General features: G+C 40.6%; 1 protein-coding gene across 1 annotated transcript; it reads left to right on the forward strand.

Moving 5' to 3' along the window:
* Positions 1 to 3,803: 3,803 nt before the first annotated feature.
* Positions 3,804 to 16,439, forward strand: ADAMTS1 (ADAM metallopeptidase with thrombospondin type 1 motif 1). Its single transcript, XM_054974124.1, has 9 exons — positions 3,804 to 4,695; positions 8,112 to 8,458; positions 9,108 to 9,240; positions 10,461 to 10,628; positions 12,013 to 12,296; positions 12,523 to 12,709; positions 12,796 to 12,971; positions 13,886 to 14,061; positions 14,278 to 16,439. The coding sequence occupies exons 1-9, from the start codon at positions 4,116 to 4,118 to the stop codon at positions 15,017 to 15,019; spliced, it is 2,793 nt and encodes a 930-aa protein (XP_054830099.1). The 5' UTR covers positions 3,804 to 4,115; the 3' UTR covers positions 15,020 to 16,439.
* The last annotated feature ends 983 nt before the right edge of the window (positions 16,440 to 17,422 follow it).

Consider the following 17,422-nt stretch of genomic DNA (forward strand, 5'->3'; position numbering starts at 1 on the left):
GGTATAACTCCTCTTAGGAGTACTGTCACGGTTACAGTACCATTCTAAGCAGATCAGATCAGAAGTCTACTCAAGCCAATTCAATGGGACTTACTCTCTAGTAAGTGCGTTTAGGATTACAGCCTGAATGTAGATATCTTCATCTCCCTCACTGGTGATCATTACTATTTTAGATTGTACCTTTTTATGTATTTACTGGGGAAGACCTTTAAATATAGCTGCACGCATTCAGGCTGCTCACGTGTTTCTCTGCATTGGAGCCAGTGTCGAAGCAGATTTTCTAAACTGTATTATCAATGATTTCCTATGGTTTGCTGACATTTCAGTTTGAATCTTCAATTGCCTCATCAGTCAATCAGCAAATACTCTCCATGCTTATGTTAAAAACCTCACATTTCAAATGTGTGGCAAATCCAGATTACCATTTTTAAACAGTTCTTCAAGATGAATGTTTGCTTGATATAAGTGAGCCATCTGCTGGTTAATACAACTCATTTTCCATTCTCACTGATTTCATATTTTTTTCCTTTTCCTTATATGCCCTAAAAATGAATTGCAACCTTAAGATCTTCAACAGAACGTATCACTAAATGGAAAAATAAGGACAACACTTGAATTATAAATTTCCACATTCCTCTGCGTAGTTTGGTGCTATATGAAGGAGCCTGGGGAGTCAGGCTCATTTACAATTCTGTCTATGGTTTGTGTTTATATGGACTTCAGATTAGTTTGTTTTCACATTGCTGGGCAAGTGGGAACCAGTGTTTGCTGCTATAGCATACAGTCTCAAGGCTTGTTCATGAAGCACTAAGTCATTACACCTGAAGCTGCCTTATACTGAGTCAGACCATAAGTCTATCAAGGTCAGTATCTACTCTGACTGGCATCAGCTCTCCAGGTCCCGGGCAGAGGATTTTCCCATCACCTACTACTAGATCCTTTTAACTGGTGAGGACTCAACTTGGGACCTTCTGCATACAAAGTAGATGTTCAGCCATGGAGCACAGTCCCATCTCTAACTCAATGTTTTGGTTCACAAACAACTGCGGGACCTAGGTTATTAAGTATAGGCAGTTTCTAAAGATTTTTGCATTGGATAGGTTGACACACTGTGACTATATATGTAAAATAATCTTCTGTCGTGGTAATCTGATATAAGTGCACTTTCAGACGTTCATGTCACCACATGGGCATTAAGGAGAAAACAAATGAGCACAAACATTTGTGTAACCATGCCAATGTGTTATCTCAAAAGATGTTATGCGGACAATGATAACAGTGGTTTTTACTTCCAAATGATGCACTTATGATCTAGGCATAGATCAGTCAGCTCCACTGAATTATTTTTGAGACACTAGACTATAGACAGGTTTGCTAGTTTTATGTTTCCCAGCTTAATTAATCAAAATGTAATGTATGCCAAATGAATATATGTTTTTCCTGTGCCCTAGTTTTACCCAATTTAAAAGAGCAAAAATTGCATCAAGAAGAAAAGTGCTACTTAATTCTGTCTACTTGGTTAAAAAGGTTCCTCGGATACCATACAAAATATTACCATGATAAGCCAGTTGTTCTAGAAATAAAATAGTGTAAGTGTAATAATAAATTGTTAATGCTGCCAACAGAATCTAAAGATTCATGTACTTCAGAAACTGTGTAGTTATTGGAAAATATCTCCATTTTTAATAAGAAAGTGCCATCTGGTGGAGAAATTAAGTTTCTCATGTTGGAAAAAAAATTAAGGTGGTCTGTTTCTTTCAAAATCTAACATCAAAGAGAGAAATAGTATGAATAGCATTAAAATATTGTTTAGCAACATGACTGAGATTATGCCTTTTGAAAAATTCATTAAGAGTGTATGTGTAAAACAGAAACACACAATTTTATTGATGGCTTCAAGTAAAAGGAATGTGCTTTACCTATTTGAAGTACACTTGGCATTTTATTTTTTCTAGACATAGTGTTTCATGTCTGTTTGCTAATTTAATATAATAGCAACTGTGCTATTGTCCATCATAACTGTTGTTTTGGAGAACCTTCTACACATTTGACATACATAAATTAAAACTATGAAATAACTCTAGTCTCTTTCAGTCTCTGGTAATGTGTCTTACATCAGTGAAGAGAAAATTAGTAATTCTGTTCCATGCTGGGCCTTAGCAAGATACCAAAGCCATAGGTGCCTGTGCAATAAATAGCAAATAAAAAGGAACTGATCATATTTTATGACCTACTGAGACTTTATGCTGTGAAACAGGTATCTGAAAGAATGCCTCCTGAAACATTGTACTATAGCTACCAATATATATGCAGGAATTTTAAAACTCACCCCAAATATGCAGCAAATATACAAATGTATATGCATGAAACTTTTTTAAAAAGTTTAACGTTCCTGTGGGCTTGGCCTTTGAGCATCTATCAGAATATATGGTAGTGCTGAAATGTCACTGAGAAAAAGCCAAATATGAGGAAAGAACTTGGTTTACCGTTTCTTTCATTTGGCCTTCTGAAGTTTAAACTTATGTGCACATGACGCAATAGGGGACTTTGGATTCAGAAGTGTTACTGGGAATCTACTAATAAGAACAGGGGATGTTTATCCAAGGCATGTGCATATTTGTTCTTTGCCTTGGGTCTCTCTAAGAGAGGCATATCTTAAATGGGTGGAGGGAGACAGGAAATGTGCAGGACACACAGTTAAAACAGTGCACATCTAAAAATGGTTGCATATGAAGAATTAAGTAGATTAGCTGTACTGCTGAAGTTCAGTCACTATTTTAAGAGAGGCTGATTGGCAACACTTACACAAATATGCCTGTTTAAGTGATTTAAAGGAAATGTAACTTCCCAGAAACGTAAATGTACAACAGATCACAGTAATAATGTGCATTGTGAAAGAAGGGTGAAGGTTATATGAAAGTTTGTTCTTAAAACTGTATTATGTTCTTAAAGATGTTCAGAAGGCGCTCTTCCTATCCAGCGTTCTGTAACAAGAGTCCCTTTAATCATCCTGTTGGTGCTAGTGTTCCACATGACTTTGTCCGTAAATCAAGCAGTAAGAGAAAATAAATCATTCTAAGTTATAATAAACTGCCTACTCCAAGGTGCAAAATAAGAACAGATTCAGATGTGAGCTACAGCAGTTGTGTCCCTTTTTCTCCTCTAATCTGCTGAGATTTTTAAAAGCTAAATAAGGGCATTCATTTGAAAGTAAGACATTTATATGCAAAAATCTACCTGTTCCAAAAACCAAAAGAACCATTTCCCATGACTTGCTGTTCTGTTTTAGGAGCCCATTCAGGATCTTGCAGCAGGTGTCTGGAAACTTGGCCCTGTTTATTTAGCCCACTAAGCGACGAGAAGGGTGCTTCCCGCGTAAAGGCTCTTGCACTCTCCCGGTCTTCTTTTCTAAACCCTGTCAAAGCTTTGACTTCTAAGATGGCTTGGAACGGGGCGCGGGGGGGGGGGAGGATCCGCTCGGGTGAACACGATCCAAGGAAACCTTTGCCCTCTGTCTCCTCCTCTCGGTACTTTTTCCTTGGAGCTCTGAGCAACCTCAGCAGCACCTATGTGGAAAACCTGAGTTGCTGGAAAGGGGGCAAGAAGGGGGAGAACTGGAGCGCGACTCGGGTGCTTTTCCTGGCGCGCTCAGGTTGAAGCAACAGCTCCAGCTCCACGCGCGTTGTGCGCAGAGCCCTCGAACAGGTATCTGCTTCTCTGCCCGGGCTCGTCTCCCCTCCCTTCCCCTCCCCTCCGATGGAGGGTGTGGCAGCTCGTAAGGCTGGAGGCAGGCATACGGCAGCTGGAGCCGCCACGAGTTACGCACGCATCAAGCTCAAAGCTTGTCCGGGGGGTCCCCGCCTACCAGAAGGGGGGCGGCGGGGCTCCACTCCCCGCGCGGCTCCAATAAAAGGAAGCACGGGCTGCGCCGGCTCTCGCATTCAGGCGGAACAGCCGAGGCGCTTTCCTCTCGGGAGCCGGGTGGCTGGGGCTTCGCCTCTGCAAGCGACTTCGGGGCGCGTAAGGAGCCGAGCTCTTCAGTAGCGTCCCTTCCCGGAGGGCTTCTGCAAGCAGCGAGCCAGCCGCTCGGGGTATTCCTGACGAGAGACCGCAGCATGAAACGGGCGGCAGCACGGCTGGCGCTGAGTGCCCTGCTCCTCTGCCTGGCCGCTCGGGGCAGCCCGCTGCTGGAGGAAGAACTGGTGGTGCCCGTCAGGCTGGACTCGCCCGGGCAGCAGCCGGCAGAGGAGCGGCTCTACCGCCTCGACGCCTTCGGCCAGCGTTTCACTTTGGAGCTGCAACCGGACAGCGGCTTTCTGGCGCCGGACTTGACGCTGCAGTACGTGGGCAGCCGCCCCCAAACAGGGGAGGAGGCAGAGGCGACCCAGCAGCTCGGAGACGCCGACTTGTCCGCTTGCTTCTACGCCGGCACGGTCAACCGGGATCCGGTCTCTGCTGCTGCCCTCAACCTCTGCGGAGGGCTCCGCGGCGCTTTCTATCTGCGCGGGACAGAGTACCTCATCCAGCCGGCCAACGTTTCTCTGCCGCAAGGAGAAACCACGGTCCAGGTTCACGTCTTGCGGCGCCGGCTGCAGAGGACTCTCCGCCAGGGCGGTGGCACTAAGTGCGGGGTGGCGGACAACAGCTTCCCCCCGTTCGGAGACGTTCAGCAGCCACCACCCGTGTCGCGCGCAGGTACCGAACCCCGATCCTGGCAGCCTCCCGCACGCCTTGGCTTCCCTTCGCTGCCCTTGCTTGGCTAGCTAGGAGCTCAGCCTCAAAACGTCAGCGGGGTGCTGCGTGGCACGCATGCGCCCCGACTGAACGCTTTAACAAATAGGCCCGAGGTGGTGGGAAAGTTCAGTTTGGTTTCTTGCAATTGGCCGCTCCAAAAGTTGCCATCCTCCCAAAGACATGCACAACAGCGGGAACGGAAGCTAATTTTTGTTGCACCCAGTGTACAACCTGGCATTTCCCTAAAAATAAATCAAAGCCAGAAACTAGTGTTTGACAAACAGCAGTGGTTTGGATAATAGTTTCCAAAAGTGCTTTTTAGTTTCTGCAAGCACATTTATTTGGAAGTAAGTGGTGCTGGTTGCAATGGACACTATCTTCCCTCCTCCTCCAAAAGTTTTATATTGCAATTAACACTGCCTATAATGGGGAAGTCTTAATGGACTATTTGCAACTGTCTTGGAGTAATTGTTGTGTAATTTGTAGCCTCTGAATCTCAGAAAAGATTTTTTAAGAATCCTGATGCAATCTTATGCCATCCACTCAACAGGAGGCCAAGTGGGTAGTTAAAGCACCAGTACATGAAGGAGGAACTCCAGACTAGTCCTGTGGATCCTGTAATGCTCCTCTGAGACTATGTACTGCAGCCACAGGTGTCTCCCACCACTTACACTACAATAAGTGGTTTGAAGTCCATGTAGTAAGGAAAATATACCCCCACCCGCACATGTACATGCACGCAAAATCCCTATAAGGATGTCCAGTGAATTACCATGGCAAGTAGGGTTGTCAGCCTCTAAGTGGTGACTGGAGATCTCCCGGAATTACAACTGCTCTCCAGGTGATGGAGATCAGTTTCCCTGGAGAAAAAGGCTGGTTTGGAGGGTGGACTCTCCAAGGCCCCTCCCCTCCCCAAACCCCACCATCTCCAGGCTGCACACACACACCCTCAAATTTCCAGCCTGGACCTGGTAACCCTAATGACAAGTGATGAGACCCTAAAAACACAATCCTCAAATAGCTTATATCAGAATAATCCAAGTATATGAGAACACTGTGGAAGGTAAGAGGTTGAGGAGAGAACCTTAAGTGAAAGTCACTTCCAATGAAATTAATGGAGTGTGTAGTTTGATCCTATGCATGCTTGTAAATCATACTGAATTTAATAGGGTTTTGCTCTCAGGTAAATATGCATAGGATTTCAGCCTTAATGTAGTAGAGTGTTCAGATAAAGACAGAAGTGCAGTTTTAGTGACAGTTGTGCTACAGTTCTACACACCAGGGATTTGGTTCCATTAAACTCAGTGGAACATGCATCTGAGTAAACATAGTTAGAATTACTCAGCTGGTGTCTTAAATGTAGTGTGATTTGCTTTCTTTATAAAGTTCAAATAAGGTTAAAGCCTCAGACATAAGACTGGGATTGCAATCTATGCATGCTTACTTGGAAGGTTCCATTGATCAGAGTGGGACAGGCCATGTACCTAATCCTGTGGTTACCTCGAGGTAATTTCACTAAACCTACCTGTATCGAATTCTGTTGAAATGCATGTTCCATGAAATCATAAGCCAACTGTCTAATACTAAATACGTTTACTAGACCTATTCATGTAGGGTTTAATGGGGCATTGTAAGTCCTGCTAAATGTCTATAGAAAGCTAACTTTTGCATGTTTGTTCAGAATTTTTTTTTACTTCAGTGTTGTTTACTAACTACAAAATGTGTCTACATTCCTGGTCTTAAAGTCTGAATGATGGCCTAGGTACACTTTAGCTATACCAGTGAATGAAACAGTGTTTCCTGCCTCTTTTCTAAGCCTGTTCACTAAAGTAGAAAGGTGCAACTGCTTAGGGTTGCAGTCTAACTCCTAGGTTTTCTGAAACTTGAAACTAGATCCAAAAATAAATGTTTGTATAAGTAGCCATTATTTTAAAATAATGGATTGAAACATATGAATAACTGCCACTGCCTCCACTAATTTGCATGGGTTTGTGTCTAGATCATTTCCACTAATTTAACATTAGCAAATGTCAATAGCGACTCCTGTTCACTGTATATGTAAATATTTACCCCTAAAAAAAAAAACAAAACAGAAAAATATCCCAGCTCCTGGCAATTAGTGTGCAGTATGATCATCCTAGAATAGAAAATCCAGAGTCATGCCCTGGACATGGTGTAGTGAAAGAGAAGAAAGTTCTAATCCAAGAAGGGCTTGTGAATGAAGGTTGGTTAATATGACTCATACAGCAAAGGAGAAGGTGGGGGGAAAGGCAGGAGGAGTAAGACAGGGGCACACTATCTGAGGAAAAGAAGGTGGTGCCATGAGGTCACAGGAACAACTGGGTCACAGAGGCAACCAGCTGCTTGGCACCAGTTCTGGTTCCTGCACTCTTGCCTTCCACGTGGAGTTCAGTAATCTTAATCAAAGTTTTTAATAGCCAGTTCCAGCATGACATAATGTATGTAGCTTCATTACTGCAAACTTTCTCAGATATAAGCAGCCTTCTGAGTCCCATAACTGTAATCCCATGGTAAATTTGTGATGTCTACATTCACAATTCAATGAATAACCTTTTCTAAATGCAGTTTTGTAAAAAAAATACCCAGCAGTTCAAATGGAGAAAAAAATGAAAATTGTAAATAAAAACTGTTTTCAGTTAGGAAAACTTGCTCCCCCTAAGACTGTAAAATAACCTTTTTCTTCCAGGTTGGAAGGTTGGTGCTCTGATTATATCAAGGAGAACGGAACTCTTCTATCCCTAACATCCTAACTCCTTGCTGTAGGAAGGTTAACTCCTTTTTATACGATGATGACATTGAGGAGATCAGTATTTCTCCAGGTGTTTGAGAAGGAGAGACCAAGACAGGGAAGATGATTCCTTGGTTTTCTACAGTGCTGGATAAGGGTTGGGCAGAGTTCTGTCCGCTGACGTTGTCCAGAAGATGAACCTTCTGTGTCCAAGGAACAACTCCTACAGAGGAAAGGAATTCTGATTCCACATCAGGCAAATAGGCTTTCATAATCATGAAGATGTATCAGTTCTAGGAACAGTAAGGAAAACCCACTCCTTGTATACAATAATAAGCTCTGGGTTATTGCAGACCTATGTAACATACGTGGATCCAGGCCCTCAGTGGAAATATTCAGAATAAGCAATCTGTGGGTTGCAAACTTCACGAGTGAGAGTATGTTGCAGAAGACAAAACAGCAAAAAAACCCATTGCTTTGAGCTCCCATTTGAGGCTCTTTTACTAATAAAGATGTCTTTTCTTTATTAATAGTTTAAAAGCTGTTGGCAATATAGTATGCTTGGTAATGCTCAAAACTGTTAAAATAAAGACATTCTGGACTGAATGTTAGTCTTTTTTTAATACAGGACATGGAAATACAAGGAAAAAAAGATTTGTGTCAAGCCCTCGCTATGTGGAAACCTTACTGGTAGCGGATCAGTCTATGGCAGAGTTTCATGGCAGTGGCCTGAAGCACTATCTCCTTACACTAATGTCTGTGGCAGCCAATTTATACAAGCATCCTAGCATCCGGAACTCTATCAGCCTGGTGGTGGTGAAAATAATGGTCATCTATGATGAGCAGAAAGGACCTGATGTATCCTCAAATGCTGCCCTCACCTTAAGAAATTTCTGCAATTGGCAAAAGCAGCACAATCCTCCCAGTGACCGGCATGCTGAGCACTATGACACTGCCATTCTTTTCACCAGACAGGTAAGAGAAAAGAATGAGCAAGGTCTGCATTCTGCAGATTCCACAGAATGCACTCGTAACTTTGTTTACAACTCTTTTAAAATAATCATTTTCTGTGGCTTTGAAGAAATTCTTGCTATGATTCAGATTTTGAGAGGGATGTTAATGTGACGCAGCTGTTTTGTTAGGTCACTTTTTGTAGTTGTCATTATGTGGAAAGTATTTCACCAGACTTACTGCTGATAGTGATCTGTGAGTCTTATTTGGTTCATGGTCAAGAGGCAGCTTAATCTACACTGAGCTTCTTAAGAAGTTTCATGTGGATCTCCCTTGCTGCATATCTGTAAAGTCAACTGCAGGTGAGGAAAATTAATGAGAATCTTTAGATTGAAGTAAGTGGCACTAAAATAGCTCCTATGAAAAGAATTTGTACAGACCTTCTATTACTATATTTATATACATATTAGCCGTCTGACTGTAAGAATTAGCATATGAAAGAGAAATTATTCCTTTGTGCAAGCTCTTTCAGAGAGAATTATCTTTATATTTGTTCAAAGACTGAGCATTAATGCTTTTTCCATGAGGAAAGGTATACTGCCAAAGTATTCTTCCTGCCAAGGTTAAAATCTGACATAATGAAAATGACTTTTTTTCCCTGCCGCCCCTTTAGGATCTGTGTGGTGCCAAGACATGTGATACACTTGGGATGGCTGATGTGGGAACAGTTTGCGATCCAAACCGTAGTTGCTCTGTCATAGAAGACGATGGCTTGCAAGCTGCCTTTACAACCACTCATGAGCTAGGTGAGATTCAAAGGACATCAGTGGCGAGCCTATTCATTTTGAAAACATTTCTTGCATATATTGGTTTATAAATAAGTAAATACATATTTAAATAAACATGGATTTTCCCAGTCACAGTAGCCCAATTTTTCTTGAGGGTGTTTATGAATTTGGATAAATCAAGATGGTGTTAGTCTGTCTGTAGCAATAGAAAAGAGCAAGAGTCTAGTAGCACCTGTAAGACTAACAAAAAATGTGGTAAGGTATGAGCTTTCGTGAGCCACAGCTCACTTCTTCGGATACTGAAGAAGTATCAAAGAAGTGAGCTGTGGATCACGGAAGCTCATACCCTACCACAAATCTGATTAGTCTTATAGGTGCTACTGGACTCTTGCTCTTTTCTGCTGTATGAATTAAAGACTCACATAACTGAAAACATTAAACAAAATCCTTGCACGTAGAAAAATAGCAGATGCAGGAAAGGTGTGGCAAAAATTGTCCTACTTTACTTTTATGAGAAGAGGTTATTTGCCATTTACTTTTATGAGAAGGGATTATTTGCCATCAAAAGTTGTATGGCCCAGGCACAGGTTAGCTACTTCAGTGAGAATTAAGTATATGAATGCAATGAGCACCCCACAAAATTAGGCTTTCTCTATGCAATTTTCAGCTAAATCCTAAACATACTTGCATCCTAAGACTATGCAGATTGACTCAGTAAATGATTCTATTGATTTCCATGAGACTTCTCAAGTAAGTATGCTCTGTATTGCATAGCTAATCCAAAGTAAATCCCATTGGTATTGAAACAGTGTACCCACAGAAGGGTGTAGTCTTAGTTAGGAGGTACAGTCTTCTAAGCAATGAGTGCTCCTTGGGATTCTTGCTCATCTCAGTTTGGCTTGTGTGAAAACTGATGCTGAATAAATGCTGGAAGTGCAAAGTGCATTTGGGCTGGAGGGGCAAAAATCTTTAAATAGGAGATAAAGCAAGGAACGTTGCCCCCCCCCTCTGGGCAGTTGGCAACCCTAGCTGCTATCAGGCTGTCCTAGCCCCATCATAAAATTTGTTTTTTTGGTCTTTCAGTGCTCAGGACTGGGTATAATATGTACGTCAAAGTACTATCCCAAAATATGACTGTATTGCTCCAGCAATACCTACATTAGTAGAAATGCATAAGAATGAGTGCAATAAATGGTTGAGTAGAAGTATACAGCATCTTCCTACCTTTGTTTTTAAAGGCCATGTATTTAATATGCCCCATGATGATGCAAAACAGTGTGCCAGTATTAATGGCATAAGCAGGGATTACCACATGATGGCATCGATGCTTTCCAATTTGGATCGAAGCGAGCCTTGGTCTCCATGCAGTGCTTACATGATTACGACATTTTTGGACAATGGTCACGGTAAGGTGTACTTTGTGTTCATTTTGGTAAACATTTAACTCTTTGTTTTCCACCTTACTAAAATTAACTCTGCACAGCCCATCATGATGAGGAATTCTGCATGAAGTTGCTGTGATATGTCCTTCAACTGTTCTTCCGGCTGCATGAGAACTGCTTATTCATAGGCAGCCTTTGCATGGCTGCGAGAATGTTCGTTTGAATGACTTGGCTGTGGCAGCTGGGTCTGTTCATGTGGGTCTTGCAGAGCTGCGATCTTCTGCTGTGGTATTCATCCCCTTGGAAATACCATACCATCAGCACCTATCTGAATGGCTCAATAATTGTAAACATTTTTTTCCAGTTGTTTGTGCTCAGCACATGGATAAGTAGTTCACATAATAAAGGGAGAATATTATCTGGGTATATTATTGGCCTACATTTGTATCAAATTATAGTTAGCCTTGATAGATAAATGGAGTTTCCTATATGCAGGTGTAGTTTACCCCTGAATGAAAGTTGCAGATAACAAAGCACAGAATAAAACTGATACATTCATGTCACTACTGTGGTATCTCCCTGAAAGCCTTTGGAAGATAACAGAATGGTAGACTAGATAGACCTTTTCTTGGATCCTCTTATATTCATACAGTAAACCTTATTCTGTGCTTCAAAGCTGATAATTAAGTTTTGATATAGCCATGATATAGCCATGATAGTAAACATGCATAGGATGAGACCCAGATGTCAGCTTCACTGATTTCAGTGTGGTTCTTCCAGCCTGAAACATTTATCTGTTTTCAGTTCTTTTACTAGCACTTCTAATAAGCCAAGTTTTTAGCATTCTATCACAGTTAGTTCTGAGGCTGGTCATTGCTGTAGTCATTTTAGTCAATAGACCTGAGGTTGCAAGAGAACTTGTACATGCTACTAATTAAGTTTGTAGGTGAGCAGGCATTGGAACAGCAGTGTCTCAAAACCAATCTCCTCTTTCGTCTGCTGCTCCATACAATACTACCTACACAATACATTGTTCTCCCTCATGTCTTTTCTAGCAGACCTGTTGAAGGTGTTCCTGGATAAAATTCAGATCTGGGCCACTGTGTATGAGAAGAGGGGCTTGAATCTCCTCCCTCCCTCCCCCAAACCATTTTTTAAAAAACTGAAATGGCTGTTTCAAGTTGGGAAAGTGGTGCGGGTGTGGGGCGTTCGTAAGCCTCCTCTCCTTGTGTGCAGCAGCCATGATTCAAATTGCCCCCTGTGCTCCTGTAGTTTTACCCAGGAACTCGCAGCATGCATCTACTTGACAGGACCCTGCACTCAGAAACAATTTGTTCTGGGGTTACGTACTTGTTTAAAGGAATTGAAATCTAATTTCTTACCACAGTTTCCCTGTATCCTTTTCCAGGTGAATGTTTGCTGGACAAACCTCACAAGCCCATACAGCTGCCTTCTGACCTCCCTGGAACAGTGTATGATGCCAATAGGCAATGTCAGTTCACATTTGGAGAGGAATCTAAACATTGTCCTGATGCCGCCAGCATGTGTACAACATTATGGTGTACTGGCACCTCGGGAGGGCTGCTCGTATGCCAAACCAAACATTTTCCTTGGGCAGATGGTACCAGCTGTGCAGAGGGGAAGTGGTGTGTTAATGGCAAGTGTGTAAACAAGACAGACAAGAAGTATGATGTAAGTATTTTTTGTCATTCACTATATAATTTTGCTGTATGCATAATAATTGTATAGAACAATAGTTGTATGTAGTGTAATAGCTGAGGACGGTGACGCAGAAAATGTGGAATATTCTGTCGAGTCATATTTAATGTCTGTAAATCTAAATATTTATAATTAACCCATTTTCCTCTTGTAAAATTATGATTTTCCTAAATATTTGTCTTGGTTTTTCAAAATGTAGAGTCCTGTCCATGGAGGCTGGGGACCCTGGGGACCATGGGGAGAGTGTTCAAGGACATGTGGCGGAGGAGTACAGTATTCTGTGAGAGAATGCGACAACCCAGTTCCAAAGAATGGGGGGAAATACTGTGAAGGGAAACGGGTGCAGTACAGATCTTGTAACACTGAAGACTGTCCAGACAGCAATGGTAAGTTGCAATTAATGTTTAAAATGGAATGTAGTAAAACAAAAATTGGCTTCTAGTAAACAATAATTGTATTTTCCTGTGTGCAGGCAAAACATTCAGGGAGGAACAGTGTGAAACTCACAATGATATTTCCAGATCTCATTTTGGAAGTGGTCCTGCAGTGGAATGGACACCCAAGTTTGCTGGTGTTTCTCCCAAAGACAGATGCAAGCTTGTCTGTCTTGCAAAAGGCACTGGCTATTTCTTCGTTCTTCAGCCAAAGGTAGGTGTGCGCATGCTTATATAAAGATCTTTGTGGCTCTGAATATTACCACTCCTGGAGATCTCATATGAAAATCAACACTTATTCAAATGACTATTTATTTCATTTATTTCTTTTTGTTTTCTTATTATTTTTGTTCTTAATTTTCCTCACTGTTTCTGTCTTTTTCCTAATGAGGTCCAAAGCCACTTACATTGTTCTGCTGTTCTCCATTTTATCCTGTAGTCCAATCAGTGCAAACAAGAATTATATATGTAGTCATTCTACTTCTACATATGACCCTCCCCACTTTAAATCAAATTAAAGTGTCTGATTTTCTTTATTTTATAAGAGCTAGGTGTTCTTTGGTCACAATGTCTGGGTCCTGGTAATGCCCAATTATTAAGTATTTATTTATTTAAATATTTCTCTCTTGCCTTTCCTGTTTCATTGAGGGATAAAAGCTGTCCAAAAATGACAGTGATCTCTTTTGTTCTGTTGAAGAACTTCGCACAAAAAGTTTTATCGCATGTAAAGTAAGGAATAGACTGTTTTCACAAATACTATTATTTAGCTATATGCTAATTGCCTGATGCTTTAAAGCAGTTAGTTACGCTTTTGCGGACCCAAGTGCTTGAAGATTAGAGTCTGTTGTCATTACAAAATATAATGTGTAGATATCAGTATATACAGAGATACATGTAGTAGTGCACAGCTGGCCCCCACCGGATGGTTGCGGCTGTATATTTTACTAAAAGTGGACACAAAGCTTAAGTTCTGTTGTTGTTTTTATGAGGCAGTTCAGCATACTCTTAAATCTGAGATCATTGTAACTTAAAAGTGCTTCTCTTTCTAGATCATGCTCACTCAGCATTCTTAGTAACAGATATATGCCTTCTAATTATGACTTTTGTGGATTTTTTTAATTTAAAAAGGTGATAGATGGAACATTATGTAGTCCAGATACAACTTCAGTCTGTGTCCAAGGGCAGTGTGTAAAAGCTGGATGTGATCGCATCATTGGCTCCAGTAAGAAGTTTGATAAATGTGGTGTTTGTGGAGGCAATGGATCTACATGCAAGAAAGTGTCTGGCATGCTTTCTAGTTCCAGGTATGTAACTATCTTTTTCATTAGAATCGTAGACCTGGTATTAACAGTTCAGCAGTTAATAAAAGCTGACTTTAATTATTAAAGGAACCTACAGTCTTTGAGCTAAAAATCATCCAAGCCATTTAAACTCTTGTAGTTGACATAATTCTTGAAACAATAAGGAAATATGGGATACTCACCTTCTGGCTTTCCTCTCCACCCCCCCCCCCCCTTTAGCCGTGGTTACCATGATGTTCTTGTGATTCCTGCTGGTGCAACAAACATAGATGTTAAACAACGGAATAACAGGGGTCCAAGACAAGATGGCAGCTTCCTAGCTATTAAAGCTGCTGATGGCACTTATATTCTCAACGGTGACTATACACTGTCAACATTAGAACAAGACATTACTCATAAAGGCAATGTTTTGAGGTACAGTGGTTCATCAGCCTCTTTGGAAAGAATCCGCAGCTTCAGTCCACTGAAGGAGCCTTTAACTATACAAGTCCTTACTGTAGGTGAATTGCCACACCCTAAAATAAAGTATACATACTTTGTGAAGAAACCAATACAGTCTGGGTCAGAGAAGATTCCTAGTAAAAAGACTGAATCTTTCAATGCAATCAAGGAAACAATTTTATCTGAATGGGTTATTGAAGAATGGAGAGAATGTTCAAAGTCATGTGGAACTGGTTGGCAGAGGAGATCTGTAGAATGTAGAGACCTCAATGGACAGCCGTCAGAAGACTGTGCAAGAGAACTAAAGCCAAGTGATGTCCGGCCATGTGCAGACACTCCATGTCCACGGTGGCAGCTAGGAGACTGGTCGCCGTGTTCTAAAACATGTGGAAAAGGTTTCAAGAAGAGATCATTAAAATGTGTTTCGTTTGATGGCATCACATTGTCACATGAAAGCTGTGACCTTTTAAAGAAACCTAAACATTTAATAGACTTTTGCAATGTTACAAATTGCAGCTAAACCATAACAAGTTGAGAAAGCTAATGGTGTAAGTTTCGGAACAAAGCACTGAAAAGGAGGGTGAAAGGTAGTAATTGTTTAATTTTCATGGCAAAATTCACAATGGAGAATTTACTGAGATGGGGCAATGCAAATAATATTGGCTAGGCTGGGAGGGATTCTGTCAACTGAAAACCTGATAAAACAGCAGACCTAATGTCACTAGCTATTTCATCTTTAGCCGATAAAGCCCCAAGGCATTACAATTTCCTCTTTCCAAGTCTGTTACTAGTTAAACAAAACATAGGCAGTGGCCAAAGCAAGTTTAAACAAACATTACAATGTTTCAGTGAGTTTGTCTTTTTTTTTTTTAGTTCTGGAGTTGTGTTGCGGTACTGATACAAATATTTTCCCTTAGTCAGCATTGGGAATGAAGATGACCATTTTTCTCTAAGCGTAATTATTGGTCAGGTCTTGCCTACCTCAAAAAAAAGCAAAAAACACCCTGAGTATTTGAAAAAAAAACCCTTCAACTATATTGTTCATGGCTGCTATTATTTTAGAGAATAATTTTATATAAACAGAAAGCCATATTCTCCACCTGTAAATAGGCAAGTATAAAAGTGGCTATTTGTTAAATATGATGATTAGAATGTAGTGCACTTTTAAAGTCTCTTTGATTTTATTGAGGTGATTTCCTCCCTTGCAGTGAGCCTGCAGATCTATAAATGTAATAGTTCCAATGATGCATACTATTTTCCTTTTTGTGTCTGCAGTTCACACTCCCTTTGCTCCAGAGTACTTAAAAAGCAAAGTTAATTTTAACTTGGGAATATATATTTGTTGTTTGAGTAAATTGTAATAGAGTTTCTTGGTGGAAATGTAGTCCTATCATGCTGCCATTTACGTTAAGGTGATGGTCTGACCTCTTTAAGATAACAGCCTACCTTTTACAGGCCAACAGTAACACAATTACATGTGATTTGCTGCAAACAGATATAATTCCATCATGAACAAGAAGTAATACATGGTGTGCAGGGTTTTGACTCTGCTCAAATAACTTGTAAAACAGGGAAGACTAAGCTGAGGGATAGCAGGTCCATCCACAGCAATATCCAATACATGTGTATTTAAAAGTTTGTGCCAGTCCATAAACTCTGAGAATATGGCTCTTCATATATATATAATTATATATATATATATATATAATATAGTAAATATAACTATAGATGATACATACTTTATAAGTATTTATATTCTCTTCCTTCTGTGAAGGGTTGTAATTGGTAATAAATGAGTATATTGAACGTATTTATTTTTATATTTCTTGTCTAATGTGATCTTCTAAGTTATCACTTTTTTAAAAGACATATAACAACAATAGAGTATTTATGCAATATAATATGATATTAGAAATAATAAATACCATTAATTTTGGAAACCGTTTTTTTTATCTTTCATTCGTTTATTGAAAGAAAGCAAGAACCGTTGTGTAAAACAGCAAAAGACGCACAGAGCTTGCACAATGCTTACAAGTAAAGAATCAGCACTTGGTGGATCCTTCCCCACCCTTCCCTCAACATACATAACTTGAGCCTTAGGGCATTATCAGGAACATGACGCATCTGTTGCCATCCAATCCTCCGTCCTATCTGTTGCCATCACAGCCTAGTGTGAGGAACTGAATCTCGCTGATTCATGTGACACAGGTGCTAACTCTATTGATGTTGCTAAAAATTTGGGAATTCATATGTACAAAAAACTCCTTAATGTTCCCTTGATGTCCCCGTGCAACTGCATGGGTAGAAAGTTATTTATGAAAGGCAATACACCACACAAATCTTACCACCACACCAGACCTTGCCCTTTAGGAATGGGGCAGAGGAAGCCCCCAGAGCTATGTGGTGAGCAATGTTACATGAATGACTTGCTACATGGAATAGCTTCTAACTTGTTGCATTTCAGTCTGCCATTTAGCTAGTATTCTGACAAGTGATTATGCAGAACTAAAGATTTAAAACTGCAGTGTGTTAGAAAAAATATTGGTTTAGAGAATTTAATTAATCTTTAATGATGCATTATATCTCCTTCAGGTGTATAATGTTACAACATACAAAATTTATGACCAAATTACTTATACCTGATTTAAGCACTCATAACTACACAGTGTGTGCTTTCAGTGTGGGAATTCTATGTACAGAATTCTTGTAAATATGGCTAATTACTGGTGGATAATGAACCATACAGATTTGCTTACATCAGCCAGGAAAATGTGCATGATGTAAGTTTAACAAGGAAAGCTGACAAATTCTAGAAGCACAAGTGTTTTAAAGGCTGTAGCAGCAAAAAAGAAAAAGCTTTCAGCAAATATAGAAGCAGGCCAACCCACTGCCATTCATTGGGCTCAGAAAATGCCTGATTCTG

This window comes from Eublepharis macularius, chromosome 3 (assembly GCF_028583425.1).
Source record: "Eublepharis macularius isolate TG4126 chromosome 3, MPM_Emac_v1.0, whole genome shotgun sequence".
NCBI lineage: Eukaryota > Metazoa > Chordata > Lepidosauria > Squamata > Eublepharidae > Eublepharis > Eublepharis macularius.

Excerpts from the sequence above, each read along its gene's own strand:
- ADAMTS1 (XM_054974124.1), top strand. The coding sequence starts at position 4,116 with ATGAAACGGGCGGCAGCACGGCTGGCGCTGAGTGCCCTGCTCCTCTGC. Across the intron at positions 12,297-12,522 it reads AGACAGACAAGAAGTATGAT|AGTCCTGTCCATGGAGGCTG; the intron begins GTAAGTATTTTT and ends TTCAAAATGTAG. Across the intron at positions 12,710-12,795 it reads AGACTGTCCAGACAGCAATG|GCAAAACATTCAGGGAGGAA; the intron begins GTAAGTTGCAAT and ends TCCTGTGTGCAG.